Below are 25,595 nucleotides of genomic sequence, written 5' to 3' on the forward strand. Positions count from 1 at the left end.
ACAAACTGACTTGGGACAGCCTGTACTCCTTTGCTTTCACAGCCATGTACTCCAGGCTGAAGAGAGGGCAGACTTGATTGCTGAATCAGGCCTGGAGGCCTGGGCCAAAATGCTTGCTGTTGAAGCGCTGGTAAGCTCTACAAGTAGAGATGCCATGGGGCTGTGAAGTGAGCCTTTTTTTTTTTGGAAGCAGGGATTGAACTCACGACCTTACGCTTGCCAGGGAAGTGCTTATTCTACTGAGCTCTCTCCCTAGCCTCTGAAGTGAGCCTTTTGAGAATCTTTGAAACCAAAGGAAAGGAAGAGGTCAAGAGGCCCAGGACCTCCTTTGAGGTCTTGATCCAGTCAAGCTTGAAATCATTAAAATCACTGAAGTTGCCAGCGTAGTGGTGCACTTCTGTGGTGCCAGCACTCAGAAGGCTGAGGCGGGAGGACTGCTATGAATTCAAGGGTGAATCTGAACTACATAGTGAAACCCTGTCTAAAAACAACAAAAAATCCTGAAGTTAGTCTCACAGGCCTGTTACATAAATATAAGTAACAATATCACCCGGCACAGAACAAGTCCTTCACACACACCTCAGACAGAAAGGGTGAGTCCAGGAGTCTGTTAGAATAACCAACAGTTTATTAAAAGCTTTCCACGAGGCTCTGCCAGCCCCACAGCTGAGGGCGCCCATCGCTGCCCCCAGGTCCAGGAGCAGCCCTTTGCAAGGTCCTTCCCTTGTTCTCCCGCCCCAGCCCTGACCCCAGTTTAAAAAAAAAAAAAAAAAAGACAAGACGGCACAGGACGTCAGACAGCAACGGGGGAATGGAGAGACCCAGGAATCCTGACACCAACACTCTGTCCTGATCCTTCTGAGGAAGGCCTCCCATTCTCCCTGTCATGGGCCCCAGACCTGCTCTGCCACAGCCCAGGTCTGGGGGCCTTGTCGCCCCCAGTCCCCAGCGCAAGGGTAGTATAGTTCTCTGCATATAATATATCTAGACCCGCCCTTCCCCCCCCCAGGGGACTAGATGAATATTTGACACGCACAGCTCCCTCCTCTCCCGGGTGGTGACGGAGGGAGACCCTGGCACCATGGTGGGGAGGCAGGGCTCCCGGTCAGACTTGGGGCACTGACACCCAAGCTGGCCCAGTGCCACTGGCCAGCCCCAAGAAGCTCATGAGATGAAGAGGTCTGAGGGGAGCTGGAGCCAACACTGTTGTGTCCCCACCACCCTTGGGTGGGACTCTAGCTTGTGCCCCCTAGAGCAGACTTCACCTGCCCTGCCCCCGCCCCACTGCTCAGCTCGCCCACCCTGTACTTCAGGAATAGAAGTGGGAGGAACCATTGAGGATGTGGGAAGCAACACTGGTGCTGCGGCTCAGAGGCCCAGGCACTGACGCAGCAGGTGGGCCCACGTTCTCACTGCCACTGCCCCCTGAGGCTGCCCGCCGGAGGGGCTGAGGGCTGTTCCTTAGCAGCAGCAGGGCTCCACCACGGGGTGTTCCACTCTGTGTTGGGGGTCCCAGCCAGTTTGGGGGTCCAGGGGGAGCCAGCAGAGATGGCTGACGCCAGGCTGGGGGAGGCATGCCTGGTGGCGGGAGGCCATGGCTCCAGTGTGCCCCTGAGCGGGGAACAGGGCGGGAGGGCCAGGCAGGGGCGGGGGGCGGGGCAGGGTAGCCCTGGGCAGCAGCCTCAGCCGGGATGCCCCCCAGGGCCATGCTGGAGAAGCCCAGCCTCATGCTCTCAGCGTCAAAAGCCTCGATCTCGCGGGCCTGCCGCTCAAGCAGACTCCGGATTCGCTCGGAGCGCCCCGTCTGCAGTGCCAGCAGCTCCTCTTCTACCTGCATGCCCAGAACACGGGTTAAGAGTTCCAGGATGGGAGCCGGCCCCGCTGCCCAGTCCTGGAGGCACACCCTTACCCGCTGCTCCAGCAGTGCTCGCCGCAGAGCTACTCTCTGCTCCAGCTCCCGCAGCTCCCTCTCATGCTGGCTCTCTGTGCGGATCTTGATCTTGCTCTGGTAAGCGTTGAGCAGCTCCAGCTCCTGCTGAAGCTGCTGCCGAAGGGCCTGGAACTCTGCCTCCTGGGTCTCATCAAGCCGGAGCTGGTGGGTAGGGAAAGCCAGTTTCAGGGATCTCCTCCCCTACCCCCACAATCCTCCCCTGCCCCAGGTAGGCCTGGGCCGAAGGGTTGCAAGAAGCAGCGGTCTCAACATCTATCAGAAGGGAAGATGGTCATACCCTGTGGCACAGCAATTACACTTGCAGGAATCTATCCCCCAGGTATACTTGCACAAGTGCTCGGTGTTCACGGAAGCGTTGGGATAGCAAAATACTGGAAACAACCTAAATGTCCATCAATAAGGGATGGGTTAAAGAAATTATGGCACAGCCATACCATGGAAAATTCTACACTGTTTAAAAAAAAAAAAAAGACAGGTATGTGTACTGACATGGGAAAATGTCGAAGAAATATTAAGTGGAAAAAGGAAGTTAGAGAACAATGTGTAAAGTAGGATTTCAGATGTTTATAATTTTTTATTTTTATTTTTTTTTTTTTTGTGGAACGGAGGATTGAACTCAGGCCCTTGCACTTGCCAGGCAAGCACTTATTCCACTGAGCCACCTCCCCGGCCCTATAATTTTTTTATGTAATTTTCCAAAAACGTATTGAAAAAATCTAAAATAATTATCGCTGAGGGGTGGACAGGGTGAGAAAACAGGGCACTGACTCTTTACCCTCGGTGTGCCTTCCAGGCAGCCCGCTCCAGTGCAGTGTGCAGTGGGGGCTACAACAGCGGGCCTCTAAATCTCAAGGGGCTGAGGAAACGGCCCGAGGGCCACACTCAGCGTAATCTGCTCCCTGTTCACAAGTTAAACTAGCTTAAGGAAAACTCTACAGCCACTCTTTCCCTTGATGATTCTTGGTAGTCAGGATGCCTTTGTCAAGACCTTAAGGAAATACTAAGAGAAATAATAGCACCATTAAGAAGAGAAAGTAATAAAATCATTGCAGAGAAAACTAACAGTGACACTGTAGCCCAGCTTCTCAAGTACAAAAGCCCCACCTCGGCCCGCACCTCCCGCGTTCCACTGCCCCTAACTAGAGGCCAGTCTCTCCCTGTCCTCCCTCCGAGCCCCCAGGCCTCACCGCCTGCGAGCTGAGCATCTCTGAGATGGACTGGTCATACTGCTCAGCCAAGATCGCCAGCTTGCGGGTCTGCTCCTCCTTGAGCCGCTTGAGCAGGCTCTTGTGCTGGGCTTTTGGCGTGGTCTCCAGCAAGTGCGCCCGCAGAGCCTTGTACTGCCGGGTCTGGATCTTACACGTCTCCTGGAACTGCTTCTTGATCTGCAGCTCTTTAGACTGCGCAGTGGACGGGTCAAGGGGAAACGGGCACAGGAGAAGGAGAGGAGGAGGAAGGAGGAGGAACAACCGGGGGAAACGGGGAGAAGAGAAGAGGAGAGGAGACAGAAGCAGAGACAGGGAGAGGGAGAGAAACAGAAAACATGTTAGACAGAGGGGGCGGGGGGAGCTGTACACAGACAGATACGGAGATGGGATCGTGCTGAGAGATCAGGAAAGTCTTGACGGGCAAGAGACACGGAGCGTGAGACAGATTCTGAGAGCATGTCTAGAGCTGGGTGAAATACAAGGAGGAACGTTGGAGTTCGAGGACAAGGAGCTCTTTAGAGGTCGGATTGCACAAAAGAAGCTTTGACCATGCAAAGAGGAAAGCAAAATGACCTTGGGATAGAAGCACACAAGCAAATATAAAAATGTGCAAAGGAATGAGGAGAATGCAAGTCACACAAACACCCACAGGAGAAGGCAGCACAACTAAGGGCAGACAGAGAAGGCCCAGGTCCACCACCTCGGGAAAGGAGGCAGGGCAGAAGACACTGAGCTGGGCAAGAAGGGGTGGCCCTATCCCGGGCCACTAAAAGGAAGTGTGGCCAGAAAGGGCCTGGAAATCCAAGAGGCCACCCTGACTACGTCCACATTCCAGCCTGGCCCTCTCGCGCTCAGCTCCAGCTCCAAGCCCACAACCACTCCAGTCCCAGGGCCCGCACTCTGCCTGGACCCAGCTCACCACCCTCGCCCGTGGAGGGTTTGCACCCCGTCCCCCAACCCTCTAGGCTAATGCCTGATACGGGAGAGATACAGCTCCAGAACAAAAGGGGTCCACATAAGCAATGGGTTGGTAGAGAACGTAGCAGACGAGAAGGCTAAAGGACCTGCACCCGAAAGGGCTCTCTGGAAGCGAGCCACAGAAAGGGGCCCAGTGCGCCCAGGAAGCACCTGTGAGAGCTCCACATGGGCCGAGCCAGGGCTGGTGGTGGCCGTGGTGTGATGAAGCTATGAAGGCAGAGAAGATGAGGCTGAGGGTGAAAGGGATTGAGACGTAGATGGGGTGGAGGTCATGGAGCTGGGGCCAAGGGTCCAGACTGGGGCAAACCAGGGAGGCTAGGCGGCAGGACAAAGCAGACAGAGGCAGCCTGGGCCAAAGGTACAGTTCCGCTCAGATATTTTATTTGTGTTTGTCTTTTTCTTTTCTTTTCTCTTTTGGTGGGGTAAAGGGAAACAGGTTGGAAGGGAGACAGAAAAACAAAATCAAAGAGGAGAAAAAAAACCAAACCAGTCATGACTCTTCCCACCCATTTCCACCCCTGGCCCCAGGCCTGAGTCGATGAGGGTGAGAATGAGCACACACACAGCGGGGGAGCAGCAATAACTTAGGGGGAGCGGGAGGACACAGAGTGTGGCTTCTGGACTCCACAGTGCAGGGGCTGCCTGTCTAGAAGTTGGAGGTGCTGTGCTTGGGGAGATGCGTGCTGAGGGAGGAGGGGAGTGAGGGACGAGAGGACCGTGACTGGAGGAACGTCACTGAGTGGTGGGAGATAAAGTGCTCGATGCTCTAGATTTGGGCGGGGGGCAGGCGCGAGCTGGTTACCTCCAAGGAGGCAGGGTTCGCAACGGGCGGGTCCGCGATCTCCGCCCAGCTAAAGTCCCTGACGGTGGCTGGCGGCATGCAGAGGGCCCAAGCCGGCGCTGGCTGCGTGGCAGCAGCCGGGGAATCCGACTGGGCCGTTCACCTCGGAGCAGGCCCCAGCTGGCCAGGATGTGAATGGCCCAGGGGGGCAAGTGGGAGGCCAGTCCCTGGCTGGCCCGGGCCAAGCGCCAGTTCCAGCCCTTGCACAGAGCCCAAACCCGTGCCATCAGGGCAAGTGGGTGTCGGGCAGCTCGAGGATTGCCCCGCCGGGGCCCAGGGACAGGAAGGCGGCTACGGAAGCTATCCTTATTGGTCTTGGGATACAGTGCAAACAGGCCTCGGTCCCCCACAGCCCCACAGCCCTGCAGGGCCCAGAAGACCATGGGTGACAAGCGAAGCAGGACCCGCAGCCAGAGTCGAGAGATACCCTGGCGCATCCGGGGGGCCTGCTGCCGCACCCACTTGCCCCCAGCTGCCATAGCTGCCAGAGGTAGAGCTAGGCCTGGCCAAGCTAGAAGCCAGGCAGCTCCAAGGCCCAGAGGGACACCCAGAAGGCCTCGGCGCCAGCTTAGGCCCAGGACGGTCCCCAGAGCGGTGCCCTGGGCCAGGAGTAGGAACAGACTGGGGGGTAGGTTCAGAGCTGTACAAAGGAGGAGGTAGGAGGCTCCGAGGCCCACCAGCCCCACCTCAAGAGCCAGCAGTGCTGCCTGCAGGCCTCCCCCGCCCTGGGCCGCCAGCAGTGGCAGCAGCAACAGAAGGAGCAGGGGCAGAAGGCCCGAGGAAGACCCCACAGCAAAGGAAAGGCCGGCCAGGAGGCCGTGAGACAGGAGGCCAGTGAGCTGGCTAGGAGGGCTGGGCCTCCGATGTGGTGGAGGGGGCTCTGGGGGGATGTCTGGGGAGGGACAGCCATCACCAGGATCCCTGAGGGTCCCAACTGGGGCCCTTTCCTCCTCCTCTTCCTCCTCCTCAGGGACTGGAGTCAGTGCTGGGCTCTGGACCCAGTCGAGTTCAAACTCCTCATCCAGAAGGCTCCTGTCCTTCTCCCACAGCCCCCAGGCCCCGCCTGCTTCCTGACCAACAATGCTCCTCTCCTCGGCCACCAGCGATGGAACTCTAAGCTCCTCTATCTCCTCCTCAGGTAGCTCCCAGTCTTCCTCATTAACTGGATTCTGAGGTTTTTGTGGGTTAGCACTAAGGGTTCCTGATTCTTTCCCCCATATCTTTTGCTCCTCTGGCTCCAAGGTAGCCCCCTCCTTTCCCAGAATCCTTCTCTCTGGTACTGCTTCCTCCTCCTCCTCCTCTCCCAGCATCCTTTGGTCCAGGACTGCCTCCTGGCCAGATGAGCAGGGCTGCTCTTCACTAGGGGAGCCTGTGCTGGGTGGTCCCAGAGCCCCAGTAATGGGGAGCCCCAGGGTGCGCTGGCCTGCACGTACTTTGAGGCTCTTGGGCTGCTGGCGAACCTGGGCTGCATGTTTCTGCCGCAACTCTTGCTCACGTCGCTTGTTGTACTCCAGCTGGTTGCCCAGTTCTGTCTGGTGCTGCAGGCGGGTGAGCTCAGCTCGTGTGCGCTGGACGGCCTGCAGCTGCCGCAGTTCCAGCTCTCGGGTGGCCTCATGCTGCCGCAGCAGCAGCGCACACTCCAAGTCCTTCTGTGTTTGTTTCTTGTTCAAGTCCTGAGGTAGAACAGAGGCAAGGCCCAGAGCCTAGTCAAAGAATCTTGTTGATATCATGGAAGTAGGAACCCAGGGAGCTGGGGTGGCTTGGAAGGGAGTAGCAGTACCAGCGAGCACCTGCCTGGCCTGGAAACCGAAGCTAACGCCATTTGGCAAGGTCCCACACAGAAAGCAAGAGGAGTGTCGAGAAGTGGTAACACCACCACCAAGGGAGAAGGGAGAGAAGGCAAGGGCGAGGAAAATGGAATGGAGAGAGGGGAGCACTGCAAGCCACGACTGAGCCCAGGCTGAAGGGCAGCGGCTAGCCCACCTCTCGCAGCAGATCCTGGTCCAGGCTGTGACGGGCCAGCAGCATCTTGCGCTTATATTGGCGACATTGCAGCTCGAAGTACTGCCGCTGCCGCCGCAGCAACCCCGCTTCTTCCTCTGCCTGGCACTGCTGGAGCTGTTCCTTCTGCCTGAGCAGCCATTCAGCCTTCTCCCGCTTGGGGGTGCTGGGGTTCTCCTGGAGTTCCTGGCAAGAATAGTGGGAAGCGCAGGCTCAGGGTGGCCTGCCCACCTGCCCCCACTGGCCTGCCCCTGCAGTAGCCCCAGCCCACCTCCTTCAGCTGTTCCTTCCGAAGCTTGTAGGTTCGCTTCTGTGCCTCCAGCAGGGCAGCCAGCTCCTTCTTCTGCTGCCCTAAGATATGCTGCTGGAACTTCCGCTCCTCTGTCTGGGCAGCTCGAGCCTCCTTCTCACCAATAGCCTGGTGTCGCCGTGCCAGCTTTTCTGCCTCAGCCCCAAACCCAGCCCGCTGCGCCTCAAGCTCCCGCTGTAGACGTGCACTGTGTTCCTCACGTTCACCCCTCAGCCTCGACTCCAGAGCCAGCAGCTGCTTTTGGTGCTGTCGCCGCATCCGCTTGTAGCCACTGAGCTGCTCCCGCAGGGCCGAGTCCTGCTCATGTTCCTGGATTTGGCGGCTGACCTGGGGTGGGAGCGAGGACAAATGAGGCTCATTCCAGCCCCCACTGCCTCATGCAGATCATGCAACCTCATGGAGTACCTTCCTCACACTCAGCCTCTCTGAGCCTGTTTCCCCGAACACTCAGTGACATATGATCTACTGCACTGAGCCAGGTGTGACTGAATGAGATGAGAAAAGGTGGTGAGCTCTGGGCTTGGCAGGAGACAGCGATGAGTCAGGTTAGTGCAAAAGAATGAAGTGGACAGACCCAGGCCCACAGCCTAGCTCTACTCATGTGATCGCAAGAAAGTTAACTTCTTTAAGTTGAGCTGTGGGGGACTCAGGTCAATAATTTCTGACATTGCCAGTTAAACAGAGGACCCAATGCTATTATGAGCTACTGGACTCTTTTGGAATATTTTGCTGAGTTTACACACCTAGAATATTCAACAAAAGAACTTAAAAAAATTTGGATATAACTATGAATGTCCATTTTGTATCTGTGTATTCAAAGTGGTTGGGATAGATATATAGTTGCATTCTCTTAATGAATAGAATGATTTGTTCTAATGGTGTTTGTAAGTAGGATCCCAGGTCTGCATCTTGTACAGCAATTAACCACTGGGAAGAATGTATGCAGTGTATTATTGAAAAAAAAAATAACATTTTTGGTCTACAAGCTTTGAAATACTACATAAATATAACATATGTATGTGATAGTACAAATCTGATGAAGTCTGCCTATACTTGTACAGAGATTGTGTACCTAAACCCATGCAAATTTTCCTATGAAGAATTTTATTGTTATAAAAAATAAATAAAAAAAAGCAAAAAAAAAAAAAAAGAAAGTTAACTTCTCACAGTGTCACTTCCCTATCGACTACACAGGGTGACACCACGTTCTCCTAGGTAGCTGCCTAGACAGATCTGATACACAGAGTAGCATTAAGATCCCCCGAACAAGTACACGCTGATGGCCTTCCCCTCAGTACACAGGTGCAAGGGGGGACCGGGATGTCTTCACACGTGCCCTGTTCTCAACTGCTCCGTTAGGGGCTCTCGGCTTAGGCCAGTGGCCCAGGCCCCAGAGATCCCGGTGCCCAACACAAAGCACCCGGGAGCTGAAGAGGCGCCCTCGCAGAGCTGCTGCCACAGGCAGAGGCCGTGCAGCATGACAGACCCACCTAGTGCCTCCGAGGGGACCGGTGCTACTCAAACTCATTTAAGTGACAATGTGACCTACATTTTTTTCGGTGGGGGCAGAATCGGGGATTGAACTGAGGCCCTTGCGCTTGCCATGGAAGCGCTTATTCTGAGCCATCTCCCCAGCCCCTAACCTACATGTTAATAAAAGCTACACTGTACGCAAAATCTAACCTCTAACACATTTTCCTATGACCTTAGAAAAAGACTGCATAACTTGATTTTGGGAGAGGACGAAGGTGCTGCTTACGTTTTTGGGTCCTGTTACAAGTACATGGGCAGGCAACCCGTCTGAGCCCCAGGGGTTTCATCTCTCAGATGGGACCTGCCCTTCTTCCCAGGGCAGGTGGAGATTAAGTACATGCACATTGACATGAGGCAGGTCCCTGAACAACACTCCCAGCCTGTGGCACAGAATCCCACAAACCTGCAAATGCCACTGTGAGCATCACAGCAGGGCTCAAAGTGCACAGGGAGAGAAGTACCCAGCTGGCCAGGAGCCTGGGGAGGCTCCACATGTCACTTCAGCCAGGCTGTGAACACAACAGTAAGTCTACCAAGGTAAAAACACCCTGAATGGGGGCAAACCAAAGCAGTCTGCTGGGAGAAGGGAGCAGGAAGGACCGAGAAGAAAAGCAGATGAGACAGCAACAGAGTAAGGGTAGAATCTGGACTTAATCATATGTGACTAGGACAAAGTCATCTCTGGGCTTAGAAAAGACGCCGTGGAGCACCCAGCCAATGCAGAAAGCACAGCAAGCAGGCGGAGTGAGGACAGCCACACTCACCAGGGAGGCGGTCCGGATGGTGGCGAAGTGGTCCCGGTTACGGCAATAGGCCCGACGGCGGGCAGAAGATGTGGTGGAAGTGGGAGCTGGGGCTGCAGGTGGTTGGAGAGGGCCCGGGGTTATCTCTGGCTGGAAGGGGTCATCATACAGGTTGTCAGAGCCCTGGATGAAGGAAGGTACATGGGATACCCAAAGCTCAGAGGCCCATTCAGACTTAGAGAAGGAGCGGTCCCACTGAGGAGGAAAGCAGGGACCCAGGCGATTCCTTAGCAGGACAGCTCAGGTCTGGTTGCCTGTTCCCCCAGACCCACACAGACTGCGCAGCATACCGGAAGTCGGTGGATGATGGAGCTGTGTGAGGTGACTGTGTGCTCCCCTTCCTGCATCATGGCCATCTCCCTGGCTTCAGGGCCTTCTTCCTCCTCTTCCTCCTCCTCTTCCTCCTCCTCCTCCTCTTCATTGTCAGAGGCATCTGCTAGGCTGTTGACCGAACTGCTCTGGCTAGAGGCGCTGATAGACATGCTGGGCACTGAGTGGCTACTCTCTAGACTGGTCAGCGTCCCTGCCCGGTGCATGTAGGGCTCTGCCTCCTGTGAACAGGGTGTGGGCTGTTTTGCAGGGAAGGCAAAGGCATAGGGGCAGGACAAGGAGATAAAAGGATGTGAAGAATGGTGGAGGAGGTCTTGGGTCACAGCCCAGCATGGAGAATAAAGCCCACAAAGAAGGTGCAAGGCGAAGCTGCATTACCTCTTCCTCCTCGGGAGCCTCAGCACCAGGGCCATTGGGTGCCTCCTGGAAAAGGATCTTCTTCATCTTGCGGTACTGCAGGTTGTCCAGCTCCCGCACGGCATCCTTGGTCCTCTGGATTAGGTCCATGATGACGGTGGGTGGCCGCTCCCGGAGCACAAAGCGGTGCTAGGGGAAGAGAACGGTGAGATCTGCCACTAGCCCGCCAACCCGCGGCTCTCCATGGCTGCCCTGGCCTGATGCCCTCCACTGGGCCCATGCCATCGTGCTTTGTTGTTGATCTGTCTCAAGCCTTCCTCCCACAGTAATTTTCTTCACCATTTGGTCTCTACTCTATAGTCTCCTGTTTCTCCAAGCATGACTGACACGTACTACAGAAAATCTGATACCAGTCCAGCTCTACTACCAAAATCCTATGTGACAGTGGATGTGTCACGAGGCCTCTTTGGGCATAAGGTAGCCAACAACTGTATAACAAGTAGGCTAGAGGCTGAGGCAGGGGGACTGACTATCATGAGTTGAAGGCCAGGCTGAACTACACAGTGAGAAACAAACAAAACCCCCAAAAAACAAAACCAAGGAGGTCAAGCTAGACAAAGTTCTCACCTAAGGCTCTCTAGGTCTCCATGCATGGGGAAGGGAATGGGATCCCCCTATGCTTGTTAACTTTAAACACATCTAAAGGAAGTCATACATTTACTCATGACAAAACTACATAGGTTTTTGCTTGAATTACATCAGTATGGTAACCCTGGTTACCAAATAGCTGATCAGAAGCTCTGGTTGGCAATTATATACCTTTGATTAATGAAAGATGGAAAAACAAATTAATAAGCTAATGAAAAAAAGTCTTGGGAGGGAAGGGGAGGGGAGAAAAAAAGTCTTATAAAACACACAGTCCATGGCATTGGAGACAGGGGTGGGAATTCCTAAGTGAAGCTCTCAATGGAGAACTGGAAACCCCCACGTCATCGAGGGTTCTCCTGCTCTGTGGTGCCAGTTACAAGAGGGTGCTTGGCCCACAAGCCCTCACCTTTAGAAGAACCTCTGAGGTTGGCCTGTCTTGGGGGATTTTCTGAAGACAGGAGTCAACAAAATTCCGGAAGTACTCAGACCTGTAAGGGGAGACAGCAGGTAACAAGTAAGGAGGACACAGCCAAAGAGCCTGAGCCCACAGCCTTGCCCCTAGGCCCAGGAACCCCAGTCCTCACCAGTGTCCTGACTGGAGCACGGGGGACTCATTCTGTGCAATGTGGTATAAGGCACTCATCGCATTCATGTTAAACAGTGGTGGTTTCCGTTCCGCTAGAGAAAGGTCAAGGAGAAGGGGAGAGGTAGGAGGTGAGCAGAGACCACCAGAACAGAGCTCAGAGGCTTGGGTTTCAGGCTGTGCTCCTGGCTGCATGACCTTGGACAATTCTCATAACCCTATTTAGTCTCAATTTCTTCCTCTGTAAAACACAACCCCCATCCATTTCCTTGCCCTTAGATGCAGTAGATATTAGCGAAAATAACATTCACAAAAGGATTATAAAATAAGCAGAGGGGCCAGGGATATAGCTCCACGGCACAGCGCTGCCTGGTAAGAATGAGGTCTTGAGTTCAATTCTTGGTGACAAAAAAAAAAAAAAAGCAGCAGAACCAAGTCCATTTATAAGCTGTAGGTATCAGCTCAGCTAGTGAGTAGGCACCACGCGAGAACAAAACCTTGCTAAAAGGGCCAGCCAGAGAGCTCAGCAGACGAAAGCACCTGCTTAGGCAGAGTACAGTGGCTAGGGTTCGAGGCGTGGCATGGCGGCGCTGGCCCCACCCCTGGGGCAAGCTGAGATGGCAAGTGAGACTGGGCATGGTGGCATGCACCTGTAATCCCAGAGCTTGGGAGACTGAAAACAGGAGACTCACTGAGTTCCATCTGGGTAGTGAGACCCTGTAGACACTGTCCTAAATACATTAAAAAAGAAAAAACCCAAAATTTGCTAAAGAAGGGAAGATAAAGAGTAAGAAGTAGGTTCAGCCCTCAAGGAACTTCCAGTCAAAATGGAAGCTTAAATAGGCCATCAAGCAACAGGCATCCCTGGGCAAGACGGAGGGCAGTGAGCGGCAGGAGCCGCGGGAACCTGGCGGGACTTCAAGCTCGTGCATCGGTGAGGATTCAAAGGGCTTCTGGAAAAAGGGTTCCTGGAGGGAGTTTAAATTACATGCTGCAGGCCAAGGGCTTCTTGTTCTATGATGATCATGCTTTGGCCTAAACGGTAATTTTAAAAATTCATTGCCAACAATAATAACCTAAATTTCTACTGTTAACAAAATCAGATCAAAGCCAGGTATAGTAGGGCATGTTTGTATCCCCAGCACTCAGGAGGCTGAGGCAGGAGGATCACTGCAAGACTTCACTAGCATGGGCTACACAGCAAGACCTTGTCTCCAAAAAACAAAAATAAAAAAATAAAAAATTAGATCTGGTCAAAGCAGCTTATATTGCTCCTGGAGCTAAGCTCTCCTCCGATGAGAATAGCCATCTCTGGTTTGTCATGCCCTCCCCTATCTTGCTTTTCTAAAAAGGTCTCTGAATATCGGTTGCCACTTATGAAGCTTGATCCCTTACTCATTAACGTGCACTCATATCTCTACCAAAAACTAGCAGCACAATGGACCGATCAGCCGTTTTCCCCTGCTTGGCCTGGTATAAGGAACAGTAGGGATGACCACAGTCCTGCAGACAAGGGGGAGTCACTAATGGCTCCGGGAGGGCGGCGAGATAACTGTGCTGAGCTTAGGCAGGCATCTGTGGGGTAGATACCTTCCAGCACATACAGAAACTGGAAGCAGTACAGATTACTGCCTGAGACTTCGGATAAGAAGCATAAACAAAAGCAACTATTTCTTGGGCAACTGTTTCCGCCTGGCGCTGTGCTGGGGTGGGGGGTGTTATAAACACTACCTCATCACACATTTGTTTTAGTAGTGTAAGCTGGCAAAGATGAGAACCCTGACATGGCTTCGAGGACTCACGAATTCTCTAGGGCCTTGTCACTACGCGGCAGTACATGCTTCAGTTCCAAACAAGCGAAGCCAGCCTCAGGTGCCTGTGCCCACTCAGACCTCTAGACTTCCGCACATGCTGCTCCCGGAATGCTCTTCCCTTAACCCTTCCTTCCAACAGTTATTATTTGTCTTGTACGTCTGGGTGTGTATGTGTGTGTGCGTCTCTTTAAACATCTCTGCCACAAGGAGGCCTTTTTCAGCACCTACTCTAGGTAAAGTCCCTTGTTTTATGTTTGCATTTTTCCATTCAGCTTTCATCATAGTGACAAAACACCCCTGGGTCCTCCTGCTCAAACCTATGTTCCTAGAGAGTAGGGATGCTATTCACTACTATGCCCCCAGAGCCTAGGAGAGTGCGTGCCACAAAGTGCACACTCAATGTGACGACTGATACAAAACCATTAAGTCTAAGAATTGATGAGATTTGACAGCTGCTTATAATGGGGTCCTAGGGGACCATCAAAATGGAAAGGAGCAGGAGCCAGGGAGATGGCTCTGGAATAAGCGCTTGCCTGGCAAGTGCAGGGGCCTGAGTTCAATCCCTGGTTCTGAAGAAAAAAAAAAAGGAAAGGAGCTTGGAGTCCAATCCTAGGAGGGACCGTAGCAGAATGGAATCAGGAAGAGGAAGAGTGAGCAGAGAGGAGGGCCTCCTTACCCAGTTCAATGCAGGTTATCCCCAAGGACCAGACGTCCACTTTGCCATCGTACTGCCCCTCATCCATTGCCAGGATCACCTCCGGAGCCATCCTGGGAGAATGGTCAGGAGAGAGAGGCTAATCATCCGCCCAGGCCCTGCCATGTCTACTCCAGACAACTGGGGAGCTTTCTCCACTCACCACCACTCTCCCTCACCAGTATGGGGTGCCCACGAAGGAGTTGGCAGGTGCCATGATAGATGCGGAGCCGAAGTCCCCTAGCTTCACCAGGCCTGGCTCTGAAAGCAGGATATTTCCAGCCTTCACATCCCTGCAAGAACAAAGTACAGGGATGAGACATGTGTCCAAGAAGCCAGGCAAACGCTACAGACCAGTGACGTGAGGACCCACGTAAGAGCACTTCACCCAGTGCTGCTGGGACCACCGTACCTGTGGATCATGTTGTGGGAGTGCAGGTAGGCCAGGCCCTGAAGCGCCCCGTGGGTCACAGCTGCAATCTCCACCTCCTGAAGGGGCTTCTTGTGCACTAAGGGAGGAAAAGCACCAAGCTGATGGAGACCACAGGGGTGACTAGAACAAGTCTCCTTTATCCCTTCTCCTATGGTTCCTCTGCTCTTGCTCAGCCTACATACAGGCCAAGGAGGCACTTACCTTCTAGGAGGTCAGAAGCTGAGCCCAGGCAATACTCCATCACCAGCTACGGAAGGGTCAAGCATTAGAGATCAGCTGAGCCGAGCCACCCATGGCCCACCTCTTGAGTATAAACTCAAAACAGCCTCCTTGCCTATATTCTACTCAGGTGATGACCCTAAGGTCATGACAGGGAGGAAGGGCCCACTGGAGAAAAAGAGGGGTGGTGGGACAGATCCTGGAGTGAAGGTCTCTCCTAGAAAAAAACCAATACACTATCACTCTTATCTGGACCCCTTTACATCCCCATCTATCGCTACTTCCTCCAACCCAAAGGCTTTCTTCCAGCTGCTAACAGCACTCTCTGGGACTAACCCTGCTACTCAAATTTGTTGAAGAATTAAAGTGGCCTCGACGGAATTCTTCCTTCCCAAGATCTCAAAATGGCACTCTGAACAGGGCTCACTGAAGAGACTGGACCAGGACAAGTTAAACACAAGTAGGGGACCAGCTCACCCAAGCTGTGTGCTCCCTCAGGTAACAGCCCCGGTACTGAATGGTATTGGGATGCCGGAGCTTCTGTAAGAACCGCACCTCTTTGATGATGTCCTGCCATTTCTAGGAGGAGGGGAAGAGAAGAGGGGTTACCTAGCCTGCCTCTTGGACTGCCCCCCCCCCCCCCGCACCACTAGTAGGAGCCTTCTGAGTCTGACTCACCTCATTTGACTGCTTCCCACTGTAGGACATCTTTTTGATGGCCACCACCTCGCTATTACGGACATCCCGGGCCTATAGAACCAGAGCAGAAAACAGTAAAGACCCTTGCTAAACACAGAGGAACTGAGGACTGGATGTCCCAACAGGAAAGGATGGAAAGGCTATATGCACACTCCCAGGGTTAAGAACAGCATCCCAACCCCCACTTTCCCTCCCCTTATCCCCAACTCACAAAGTACACAGCTCCAAAGCTGCCATGACCAATTTCCCGGAGGTCAGAAAAGAGCTTTTCAGGATCATCCTTGAAGAAGAGCTCAGCCACATCAGGGTCCTTCAGGCTCCCGGCCCGGCCCCCAGCTGGCATGGTGGCCCCAGGGGGCCCTGAGAGTGGGGCCTAGCCTGCAGAAGGCAGATGGGAGCCTTAGAGCAAGGCAGGGCTCTCAGGGAGAGGAAGGGGCCCCTCAAGTTCCTGTCTTCTCCTCCTCTCATTCATTGCTGAGGGGGAGGCACTGCTGAGGAAGGACAGGGGAGATTAGAAACATCAAAGCTCCAAAAAAATGAAGTTGCCTTGGCAACCAGATCACGGGGGCCAGGTCCCTGGAGTCCCTAAAACTGCTAGGAAGACTCTAGGAAGCGAAGCATCTTCACCAACCCCCTCAGCCTTCAACAAGTTCCCATTTCCCTACAACCCATGTTTCTGTCTCCTAGCCCCAACTCCAGATCCCCATGTGTTCTTTCCTGCAAGTCCCATTCTCCAGTGATTTCCAGGCACCTTCCTGCTCCCCCTGGTGTTGAGGCCCCATGCTCCTTCAACCTCTTACACTGTATAAGAGAACAGGAAAGGGCCAGGCCGGAGGTGGTGGAAATCCGGCCATTGTGGTAAGTGGGTACTGGCCTGGAGGGGGCTAGGAGGCTTACTCTCAAAAGGGTAGGGACACTGTGGCAGGGTGATCCAGAATGCGAAAGATAGAATTACAAATGGAAAGGCATCTGGCTTTGAGCGCCTTTCTGTTCTGGACTGCCTTACTCGTCCAGTTGTGCGGGACCTTTGTGAGGTACAAACAAGGCACACTCACCATGGACAGTAAGCATCCCACATGGGCCACCTGCCATTCGAGCCTCACCACAACCTTATGAGGCATGCACTATTATCCCCCTTCTACAGATGAGGAAACAGGCTCAGAAAGTTAAGTGACTTCCTCAGAGCTGGCTCCTTTCCACTATGCTTTCAGAATAGCTCTATGAATCCAGTAGGGCAAAAGAAGGATCACCATTTCCCAGATGCAGTCACTGAGGCAGAGGAAAAGGAACTCCAAGGCCAGCGATCAGGAGCTTCTCCTCCCCCTAGTCAGGCCTGCATGCTCAGCCCCCTCCTGCAGGAAGCCTCTCCGGACCACTCCAGCCCTTGTGGGGGACCACCCAGGGCACCCACCCAGATGCCCAGATGAAGTTCCTGCAGGGTTACAGAACCAGAAACTTCAAGAGATTCCAGGACAGACTTGCAGCTCAGCACCTGTCAGAATATAGGCACAAAGGAGCTTCAGCGGAGCTGGGCTCCCTGGGCAGAGTTCTAGCTACTTCAAAGCACCTAACAATTTTAGCATGTAATTATATTCTGCCATGCATTGTTTCCTGTTGTGTTGTTAATTTTGTCTCCTGATCCCAACTGGAAGCTGGGGGACAAGAAGGGAGCCTGACTTTCCAGTGGGCCCCCAGGGTGCAGAGGGCTCAAAATAGCCTGCAAGATTGATTGATTGCCCTCAGCAGCACCTAGGCTGCTTGAAGCAGGGCCTCTTCTTTCTTCTGTGCCAGCAACGGTGCCACGCACCCGTCACCCGCACCACACACCCACACACAAAGGCAGGTGCTCACAACATGTCAAGGAAATCTTCCTGACCTCTTTATCAGCACTGGGCCCAAAAGCACAGGACCCCAGGCCACAGGAAAGGGGCGCCAGGAACTTGCAATGCATCACACAGGTCCCCTCCCTCCCAATAATAAAACACTCGAGCAATTACCAAGGCCTGTGTAAATCATAACCACCTTCCAAAACGAATAATGCTAACTCCATTCTGATGAGGAAATATGCCCAAGTGTACAGCAATGTACCCCATCTGCAATGCACAGCAACAGGACTTGAAGTTCCTTATACTTCTCGGTCTCTTTAGTTAAATACATCACAGCACGGGGCTGCTGGGAGATTTTAATGAGATCTCACACTCAGGACACTATGTAGATACCCTACAGAGGATTTTGTTTTTCCTTTCCTGCTTTCAGGGTGGCCACAAAGCTTTAATCTTTTGGGAACGAATGCCCCTACTCCTAACTTGGCTTTAACTTAAGAGAAAGCACTAGGGCCATCATTTATCAGACAGAGCCCTATCTGGAACCCAGGCAAAGTCTGGGATCAGGATAAAGATGAAGGTCACAGTGGAAAGAAAAGATCTGTAAGGGAGCCACCGAAGCCAGCCTCCCGTCAGGAAATGCTCCCAGAGTATATCCCTCCTGGAAAGGAAACTCACTTTGTGCTTACCATTTCTAAAACTCACCCTAACTCATTTTCCTATAGGTCCTGGTCCAAATCCAGGGTCAGGAGGAAAAAAAAAAAAAGACAGCAAAAAACCAAGGATCTGGGCCAAGACTTGGTGGGGGACTTGGGTAAATAATCCCGATTCTGCCACTGTGTGACCTTGGGCAACCTTTCTGGGCCTCAGTGTTCACAGCTGTAAAATGGGAAGACAACAATCAAATACTCCCACAGGGTGACTGGAGGATGTCACATGAGAGAATGTACCTGAAAGTACTTTTTAAGGGGCAGATTCCTTGACAGTGTATGAGATTATACAGTCATAGCAAGAGGTAGAACAAGAGGGTAACTAGCTGAGGGAAAATACTGCCAAGCACCCCACTTCATACACACTTCCTTGCAAGGGTAAAAATCCAACCAGACCAGGTCTGAAAAGCAGATAAGCAGACCCACCATGGCAACCACAGGCATGGGCATCAACACCCCCAGAGCATACAGGAAAAAGGGAAAATCATGGAAGAGAAGAGGTGCCTGTGAGGGGCAGTGGGCAGGGGAGAAGATCGAAGGGTTGATCAGATTAGCTCAAACACCCTAGGGTGTGACCCCGGTGACATCAGACACCCTGTCATCTGAAGTCTCCCATCAACCAGACACAATGGAGGGAAGAGGAAGGGGAAGAGGGTGACAACAGAAGGCAAAGCTAGCCAGAGGCTGACCACGGCTCAGCTGGGCTTTCCCACCCTGAGGAGAGGGCCTATCCAGGCACAGCTTCTCGGAAGGGAGTAGCCTTTCTTTTCAGTGCTAGACACAGGGACCCGCGCCCCTGCACCCCGTGTCTCACCTGGTAGGGGTCACTATGGTGCCCCAGCGCCTCCGCTTCCGCCTGGGGTCCTCCAGCGGTTCTGCCAAGCAGGGAGAGGGGCAAGGAGACCTTTCCCCTTGCCACCTCTTCCTCGGCTTTCGCCCTTCCTGAGGGGCGGACCCGGGAAGCCTCCCCTGGAGGGGAGGGGGTGACAACCTGATCTGACCTCGCTGTCCAGCCCTTCCCCAATTCGAGGGCGATCCCGGATTTCTGATCCTGGGGTCTGAACCCCGTATATTTGCAAGGCGACAAAATGAATCCGGTATTTGAACGCCTGGGGAGTGAACCCCGGACTCTGAGGCACACAGGGGCCTGAACCCCAGATATTTGAAAATTCTATAAAACAGAGACCCAGGTTTAAAGAGGTTGGGATCCAAGTCCTGGATATCTGAAATACAAGAGCTGATACCTGGGTATCTGGGAAACGAGGGGCCAAGCTTGGAGATTTGGGACCTGCGGGCCTGAGCCCCAGGTCTGCGGCCACCGACAGGGGGCCCACCCCGAGGACGTCCGGCCGCACGGCCCCTCTCACCCCAGGTCCGAGGATGACAGCCCCCACTCCCGCCCTGGCCTCCGCCCTTTTCTCTCCTCTCTCCCGAGGGTAGACGGAAGACTATAGCTAAGGCGATGCTGACGGTCCCCGCGCCCTCTCCCTCTGCCTTCTCCGTCTCAGCTTCCCTCCGCACCACAGCCCCGTTCTCGTCCCGACCTCCCTCTCCCTCTTCCTCCCAATTCCAAGATGGAGACCGGGCGGGAGCGCGCAGGCGCAATGGGTCGCCGGGCCGAAGGGGCGGGGCCCCAGAGGAAACAGCTCCGCCCCTCCGTCCTCGCGGCTGCGGCCCGCGAGACCGGCGGCCACTGAGCCCAGTGCGCGCGCGCCCCGCCACGCGGACCCTGGGTGGGAGGGGGCGGGGAGAAAGGACGGGCTTGGAGGGGGCGGAGCCCCGCGCGCCGGCGGGCGACTGGCGCTGGAGAGTGCTGCGGCGCACGCGCTCGCCCCGCCCCCGCGCTGTGCCGGAGCCTGTTGCTAGGGGAAGCTTTGCTAGGGTGCGGGTGGAAGCGGAGAGGCCGCGATGTACGCCTGCGTGTAGGGTAGATGCTGGGAGCCGCGAGGGAACGCAGCTGGGCACAGAAAAGGCGGGAAAACGGACCGCTCTGATAGTAACCATCCAGCCTCGTCCTGGGCCGTGAAGTGCGAGCGATCTTTGTATGTCAATGTTGGGAAGACCTGAGTGCAAACAGGCCCTGAAGTGTTTGCATGACTTGCACAAGGTCACAGCGCACTTATAGAAAAGGCACTTCCTCGGTCTCACACGACCCCGCAAAACCTAATGCAATTATCAATTTTATTGCGTAGAAGACAACTCAAAATGGTAGATCTGTTCCAGGCAACGTTGCACACCTGTAATCCCAGTACCCTGGGAGGCAGAGATTGCAGGTTTCAGCCCAGCTCAGGCAATTTAGTGACTCCTCTCCATCCCGGGCTAAGAAGACTCAGGTTGGATGATAAAAAGAGCTGGGGATGTAGCTCGGTGTGAAGGCTCTAGATTCACTCTCTAGTGAATTCACTCCCCCACCCCGAAAAGCTGGACTCAAGTCCAAGTATTTTCCAAAGTCAAGTCGGAACCATGGAAAGAGCTGTAGTGACCTAAGCTCTGTGTCAACCTGTACTCCAAACTAGAGTCAACAAGCAAAGTCCTCCAAACTTCTCAACCCTGTCTACACACACTAGAACTCAATCCAATATCCCCAAAACATTTTAGGCAATACTGGGCAAACAAAAAAAGTGCCTTTTATTTTCTCCCATGTTCCAGCACTTCACTTGTTTTCCATCTCAGAACCAAGGCCCAAGAGCTTGATTCATACCTAAAGGGGAAAAGAAAAAAGGAAAAAAGACAGGTCAGGGAGGCCCTAAGTGCAGTTTTGGGATTAGAGGAGGAAGAGTCGGAAGCAACTGATGAGGTATTTAATATCTCTCACCAAGGCGGTTTGGGGCCCTAAGATCTGCTAGGGGCCAGAAAGCCTTCTTCCCAATCCCAGGCTGGGAAGGCTCCATCACTTCCCGTCTCAGTAGGTGGTTGGGTCAGTGATGCTAGCTCGAGCGAACTAGTAGAGCTGAACCAGAGCTTCCCGTTTCTCTGGCCAGAGCAGTTTCTTGGGCCTGCTGTTTTCACTTCTTCCACACTAATCTCCTAGGGCACAGCGGCCAGCTGGTGTTGAGACTGGCTGGTTTAAGTTCTCATGTGTAACTGGGTTGTCAAGTTACTTGTCACCTTCCTGATAGGGTGAAGATTTTTTGCAGATCATTTTTTTCCTTGATGAGCTGACGTGAACTTGTTAGACCGTGCCCACTCTACCTCCTGCTACCTTTTGAAACAAATTTTTTCCAAAGATGTTATTGACAGAATCATTTTGTTTTTTCAGTACTGGGGACTGAATTTAGGGCCTCCCGCTGAGCTACATTCCCAACCTTTGATTTTTTTATTTTTTGGCAGTACAGGGGACTGAACTTGGGACCTTGCGTGTGCCAGGCAGGTGCTTTATGCTGCTGAGCTATATCCCTGGCTTAACCTTTTGATTTTTATTTATTTAATCTTTTGTGAAACAGTATCTCTCTATATAGCCCAGGCTGGCCTCACGCTCACAGCAACCCTCCTGCCTCAGCCTGAGCGCTGGGATTAAAGGTGGACATCACCTCAACTGGCCTGTTTATTTTGAGACAGGGTCTTGCTTAGTTGCCCAGGCTGACTTCAAACTTGCAATCTTCCTTCCTCAGCCTTAACAGTAGCTCAGACTACAGGCTTCAAATCAACTTTTTTTGTAATGAAATGGTGACCAAATGGCAGAGTACATGTAAGGTGCCTGGGCACGTAATACTGTGTGCTCAGTAAATGGGCACCATTAATTAGATTCTTCTAATTAAGTGGAACTTTACAAAATCTGCTTGATTCAACTAGGTATCAGAAAAAAATGCTAAACTGATGGATCTGATTTTTAAATAAAGATCTATAATTCTAAAAGAACTCCAGAATTTCAGGACAAAAGCAAGACAAAAGATGATTTGTATCCAGGACCAGTCATCAAAAGTTAGCCCTCCTAGGGCTGGGGAGATGGCTTAGTGGAATAAGGGCTTCCCTGGCAAGCTCAAGGGCCTGAGTTCAATCCCTGGTTCCGCCAAAAAAAAAAAAAAAAAAAAGGCCGGGCAGATGGCTCAATGGAATAAGCGCTTCCCTGGCAAGCGCAAGGGCCTGAGTTCAAGCCCCGGTTCCACCAAAATAAGTAACTAAAAATAAAAGTTAGCCCGCCTAACGCACAACTGTTACAAAAAGCATGGATGTGAAGGATAGCTCTGGGTGGGTCTTAAAATCAGAATGTTACCTGAAATAAATCAGTCCCAAGAGATTACAGCTGGGTACAGTGGTGCTTGCCTATACCCTAGCTCTGAGGAGGCTAAAGCAGGAGGATCACCATGAATTTGAGGCCAGGCTGAACTACAAGGCAAGACTGTGTTTCAAAAAAAAAAGATGGGTAAGAGTTACTTCTAGGGGGGCCTGCAAGATAGCTGGGCAGTATAAGCACCTGCCTGGCAACTGCAAGGACCTAGGTTTGATCCCTAGTACCGCATGGGGCATGCCAGCCTGGCACCATGCTGGCCACTGAAGCCAGGCTAGTGGTGCACACCTGTAATCCCAGTACAGGGGAGGCTGAGACAGGAGGATCGCTAGGAGCCTGAACTGCATAGCGAGACACTATACCAAATAAATATTTAAATATATAAAAAGAATTTAAAAAAAAAGAGTTACTTCTAGATAGAGGTCATATTCAGGAAGGAAGGGACGATGGGTTGTTGATAGTACTTCATTTTTTTTTTTTTTTTTGGCAGAACCGAGAATTGAACTCAGGCCCTTGCGCTTGCCAGGGAAGCACTTATTCCACTGAGCCATCTCCCCGGCCCAGTACTTCACTTTTTTCCTTGGTGATATTTATAAATATCTATGATAATTTGCTAGGTTGTACATTTATATTTTTTCTGGACTTTTCTTCATGAATGTTAACTATTTCATATAATAAAAACATCGCGTGCTTATGGTGTAAATTGTTCCCACTTCCTACAGGGACAGGTATCGCTCATCCAGCAGGGTTCTCGGAGAATGGGGAAAGAAGCATCATTCGAGGGTCGATGCCAAGAGTCTGCTGTACCCCAGTTATAACGCCTCCCCCACTTCCTCACCTCCACTCCCACAGGACTGGGGCAAAGAATCTCACCTGAGAAAGCAGGACTCCACCCTCGCCCTCAGAGCCGGGCTCTGGACCAGTGGGACTCCCGGCGGTGCAGGGGGAAGCACGAAGTGGAGATACAACACAGAAGGCCACAGAAAAGGAGCAGGAAGAAGCCCAAGACCAGCAGCCTGGAGCCACACAGTGCCAGCTCCTCCTGGGGGTGTGCAGAGGAAGGGAAAGGAGAATGATGGAGGGAGGAGGGCGGGAATCTTCCCTGGCCCCCAGCCCAAGAGCAGCATGGCAGCAGCTAAAGGGCAGATGCCATTGTTAGACAAGTTGACATCTGCCTCCATGGTTCACAAGCTGCCTTCTTGCCCAGCCATAAATCTGAACTCCCAGAATGACTCCCCTGAGGTATAAACGTTCACTATTACCCACATTTTAAAGGCTGGGCAAGCAGCGCCAGGTTGTGCTTTGCACAGGGTCTTCACAGATGTGAGGGGCGCATGCGTACAAGGCTCCTAGCCGGTCTCTCCCCCTCCCTCTCCCTCTCGTACCCCAGTACCTGAGCCGGTGCCCCTTACCTCCCTCTCCACTATCCCGCTACTGCACTCTGTGCCCCAGTGCTCCTCCTTCCTAACCCTCGGCCTGCCAGGGCGCAAGCCTGGGGTTGCAGCCCTGTCTCGGCTACTTAACCAGTTGTGTGGCCTCAGGCATTTCACCCCCTCTCTAAAGGCATTCCCTCATCTGTAAAATGGGATAACAGCACCTACTTCAAAAGGCTATTTTATGAGCAAATGACATGAGCCTGAAAGCACTTTGTACATTTTACACTACCATACACAATTCTATTTAAGCACCACCTTCTCTGGAAGGTGCTCTCATAATGCTTAAGGCGGGGCTAAGTGCTCCTTACTTGGTGTTTGTGTAGTACAGTATCATCCGCACATCTCTAGGTCAGCAATTAGCCTATCGTGCCCCTTAGTATACCTTCTATTGCCTTTTTTTTTGCGGTACCGGAGTTGAACTCAGGACCCTGCGCTTGCCAGACAAGCACTTATTCTACTGAGCTATCTCCCGGGCCCTTAGTGTAGCTTCTGGCTTCCTTTAAGTTTACAGATCGCATTTTATCTCACTTAAAGACAACACTCTACAGCAACAGTTGACATTATTCGAACCTCCACCTTGTACTGGGCATTGTGTTGAGTGGTACAGTCACTCACACTCAACCCTTACTTGTTATAGCTAAGAGAGCACCATGGCTTCTGTGTTACAGATGAGGAAATGGGCTCAGAGAGGGCCACGTGTTTGCTGTAGGTCACACAGCCTCCAAGGCGGAGCTTGGACAGCCCCGGTTTTCTCTGCTAGGTACAGTTCCCTCCGGGAGCCCTCGGGATGCGACAGCGCTCATCCCAGCAGCCCCCAGCGCCCCAGGCTTGATCAGAGGCTCTTACCGAGGTGAGCAGCTTGGTCAGCACAAGGCCCTCGTGGCTCCAGACGCGGACACAGTCCTCACCCAGCTTGGGGCTCAGGGTGACATTTCCTGCCGCTTCCTCGGAGCACGATATGGGGGGCTGGCTGGAGGGCAGGATTCCTGGACCAGCACTGAAGTACAGACAGGTTCCTGGAGTCCTTTCTGTGGCCACTTTGGCTGTGATGAGGATCAGCTCCTCTGCAGAAGATCCTGCGAGAGGCACCGGAGAGGTGCAATGAAAGGAGTGGGGGCTGGTGAGATGGCTCAGCGGTCTAAAGCACCTACTTAGAACAAGTTTAGCAAAGCACAGGGACCGCGGTTCAATCTCCCAGCACCACATGCCAGCCCGCCCCGCCCCCTGGTGGGCCGAGCTGGCCACACACACACACACACACACACACACACACAAATAATTAAAAAAAAAAAAAAAAGAAAGAAAGAGGAGTGGGACGGGGCCAGCCCTCTTCACACCTGTGTTCACTGGTTACTTCTGCTTTTCTTTTTTGTATTTTAGGGAAGGGTCTTCAGGGTGTTCAGGGTCTCACTACTAGATTGGACTTGTAGTGATTCGCCTATTTACAGACTCCCAAAGAGCTGGGATTATAGGCGAGCATCACCATGCCCAGTCTCAACTGCTGTCTCAGTGTGCCCCACAGGCTCCTGTGTTCATTTCTAAGGCTTCTTACAACATGATTGAGTCTTTTTTTTTTTTTTTTTTTTGCAGAACCGGGGATTGAACTGAGGCCCTTGTGCTTTCCAGGGAAGCACTTATCCTACTGAGCCATTTCCCGGGCCCAACCATTGATTCTTGATTCTACTCAAAAATGCACTCAGTCTACTATACCATTTATATCACAGAGGAATGAAAACAGCCCCATGAACCCAAATCAAGTGAAATTAGCCTTCAGTCAATATAATGATCATATATCAATGCGTGCAAGGGTGCAGTGAGCAAGGCAGGTATATATCGTGTCATTTTGTGTAAACTTACTTGTCCTGAAAAAAAAAGCTTTCCAGTAGGTATCAAAATCCATGAAAAGGGCTGGAGAGATGGCTCAGTGGTCTAAAGCACCTACTTGGAACAAGCTTGGCAAAGCATCAGGGACCGCGGTTCAATCCCCCAGCACCAC

The 25,595-nt window shown here is 52.8% G+C and overlaps 2 protein-coding genes across 9 annotated transcripts in view; both read right to left on the reverse strand.

Annotated features, from left to right (window-relative positions):
• Nucleotides 1–606: 606 nt before the first annotated feature.
• On the reverse strand, nt 607–19,782 carry Taok2 (TAO kinase 2). 6 transcript variants are annotated; one of them, XM_004622955.1, is made up of 19 exons: nt 18,750–19,782; nt 15,614–15,780; nt 15,382–15,453; nt 15,181–15,282; nt 14,686–14,731; nt 14,464–14,560; nt 14,231–14,344; nt 14,034–14,125; nt 11,545–11,638; nt 11,367–11,448; nt 10,334–10,501; nt 9,916–10,194; nt 9,587–9,748; nt 7,251–7,616; nt 6,962–7,165; nt 6,412–6,651; nt 3,139–3,351; nt 1,910–2,092; nt 607–1,831 (listed from the first exon to the last, which is right to left on the reverse strand). In XM_004622955.1, exons 2-19 carry the CDS (start codon nt 15,743–15,745, stop codon nt 1,310–1,312), a joined length of 3,168 nt encoding a protein of 1,055 aa, XP_004623012.1. In that variant the 5' UTR covers nt 15,746–15,780; nt 18,750–19,782; the 3' UTR covers nt 607–1,309. The 6 variants fall into 6 exon arrangements, with proteins under 6 accessions (XP_004623012.1, XP_004623013.1, XP_023577078.1 ...); XM_004622956.2 differs by having other exon boundaries at nt 624–1,831; nt 9,916–10,176; nt 18,750–19,496; XM_023721310.1 differs by lacking the exon at nt 607–1,831 and adding an exon at nt 2,229–2,333 and having other exon boundaries at nt 2,002–2,092; nt 18,750–19,496.
• Nucleotides 19,783–20,545: 763 nt separating this feature from the next.
• Nucleotides 20,546–25,595, reverse strand: part of Tmem219 (transmembrane protein 219) — a 19,483-nt gene continuing 14,433 nt past the window's right edge. For all 3 annotated transcript variants that reach the window (XM_004622957.2, XM_023721445.1, XM_023721349.1), the window contains exons 4-6: nt 24,446–24,675; nt 23,037–23,205; nt 20,546–20,636 (exon numbers count right to left, since the gene is read on the reverse strand). In XM_004622957.2, coding sequence (XP_004623014.1) covers nt 23,065–23,205; nt 24,446–24,675 — 371 coding nt within the window. In that variant the 3' untranslated portion in view covers nt 20,546–20,636; nt 23,037–23,064. The remainder of the gene's footprint in view (nt 20,637–23,036; nt 23,206–24,445; nt 24,676–25,595) is intronic.

The sequence above is a fragment of the Octodon degus genome, unplaced genomic scaffold (genome assembly GCF_000260255.1).
Source record: "Octodon degus isolate 3935 unplaced genomic scaffold, OctDeg1.0 scaffold00001, whole genome shotgun sequence".
Lineage (NCBI taxonomy): Eukaryota > Metazoa > Chordata > Mammalia > Rodentia > Octodontidae > Octodon > Octodon degus.

Bases quoted from the DNA above. Each gene is read 5' to 3' on its own strand.
- Taok2 (XM_004622952.2), bottom strand. From the start codon at position 15,745: ATGCCAGCTGGGGGCCGGGCCGGGAGCCTGAAGGACCCTGATGTGGCT. The intron at 14,345-14,463 runs GTACGGTGGTCC...TTGTTCTTGCAG, and splicing joins TCCCACAACATGATCCACAG to GGATGTGAAGGCTGGAAATA. The intron at 9,749-9,915 runs GTATGCTGCGCA...TCCTTCATCCAG, and splicing joins CCATCATCCACCGACTTCCG to GGCTCTGACAACCTGTATGA.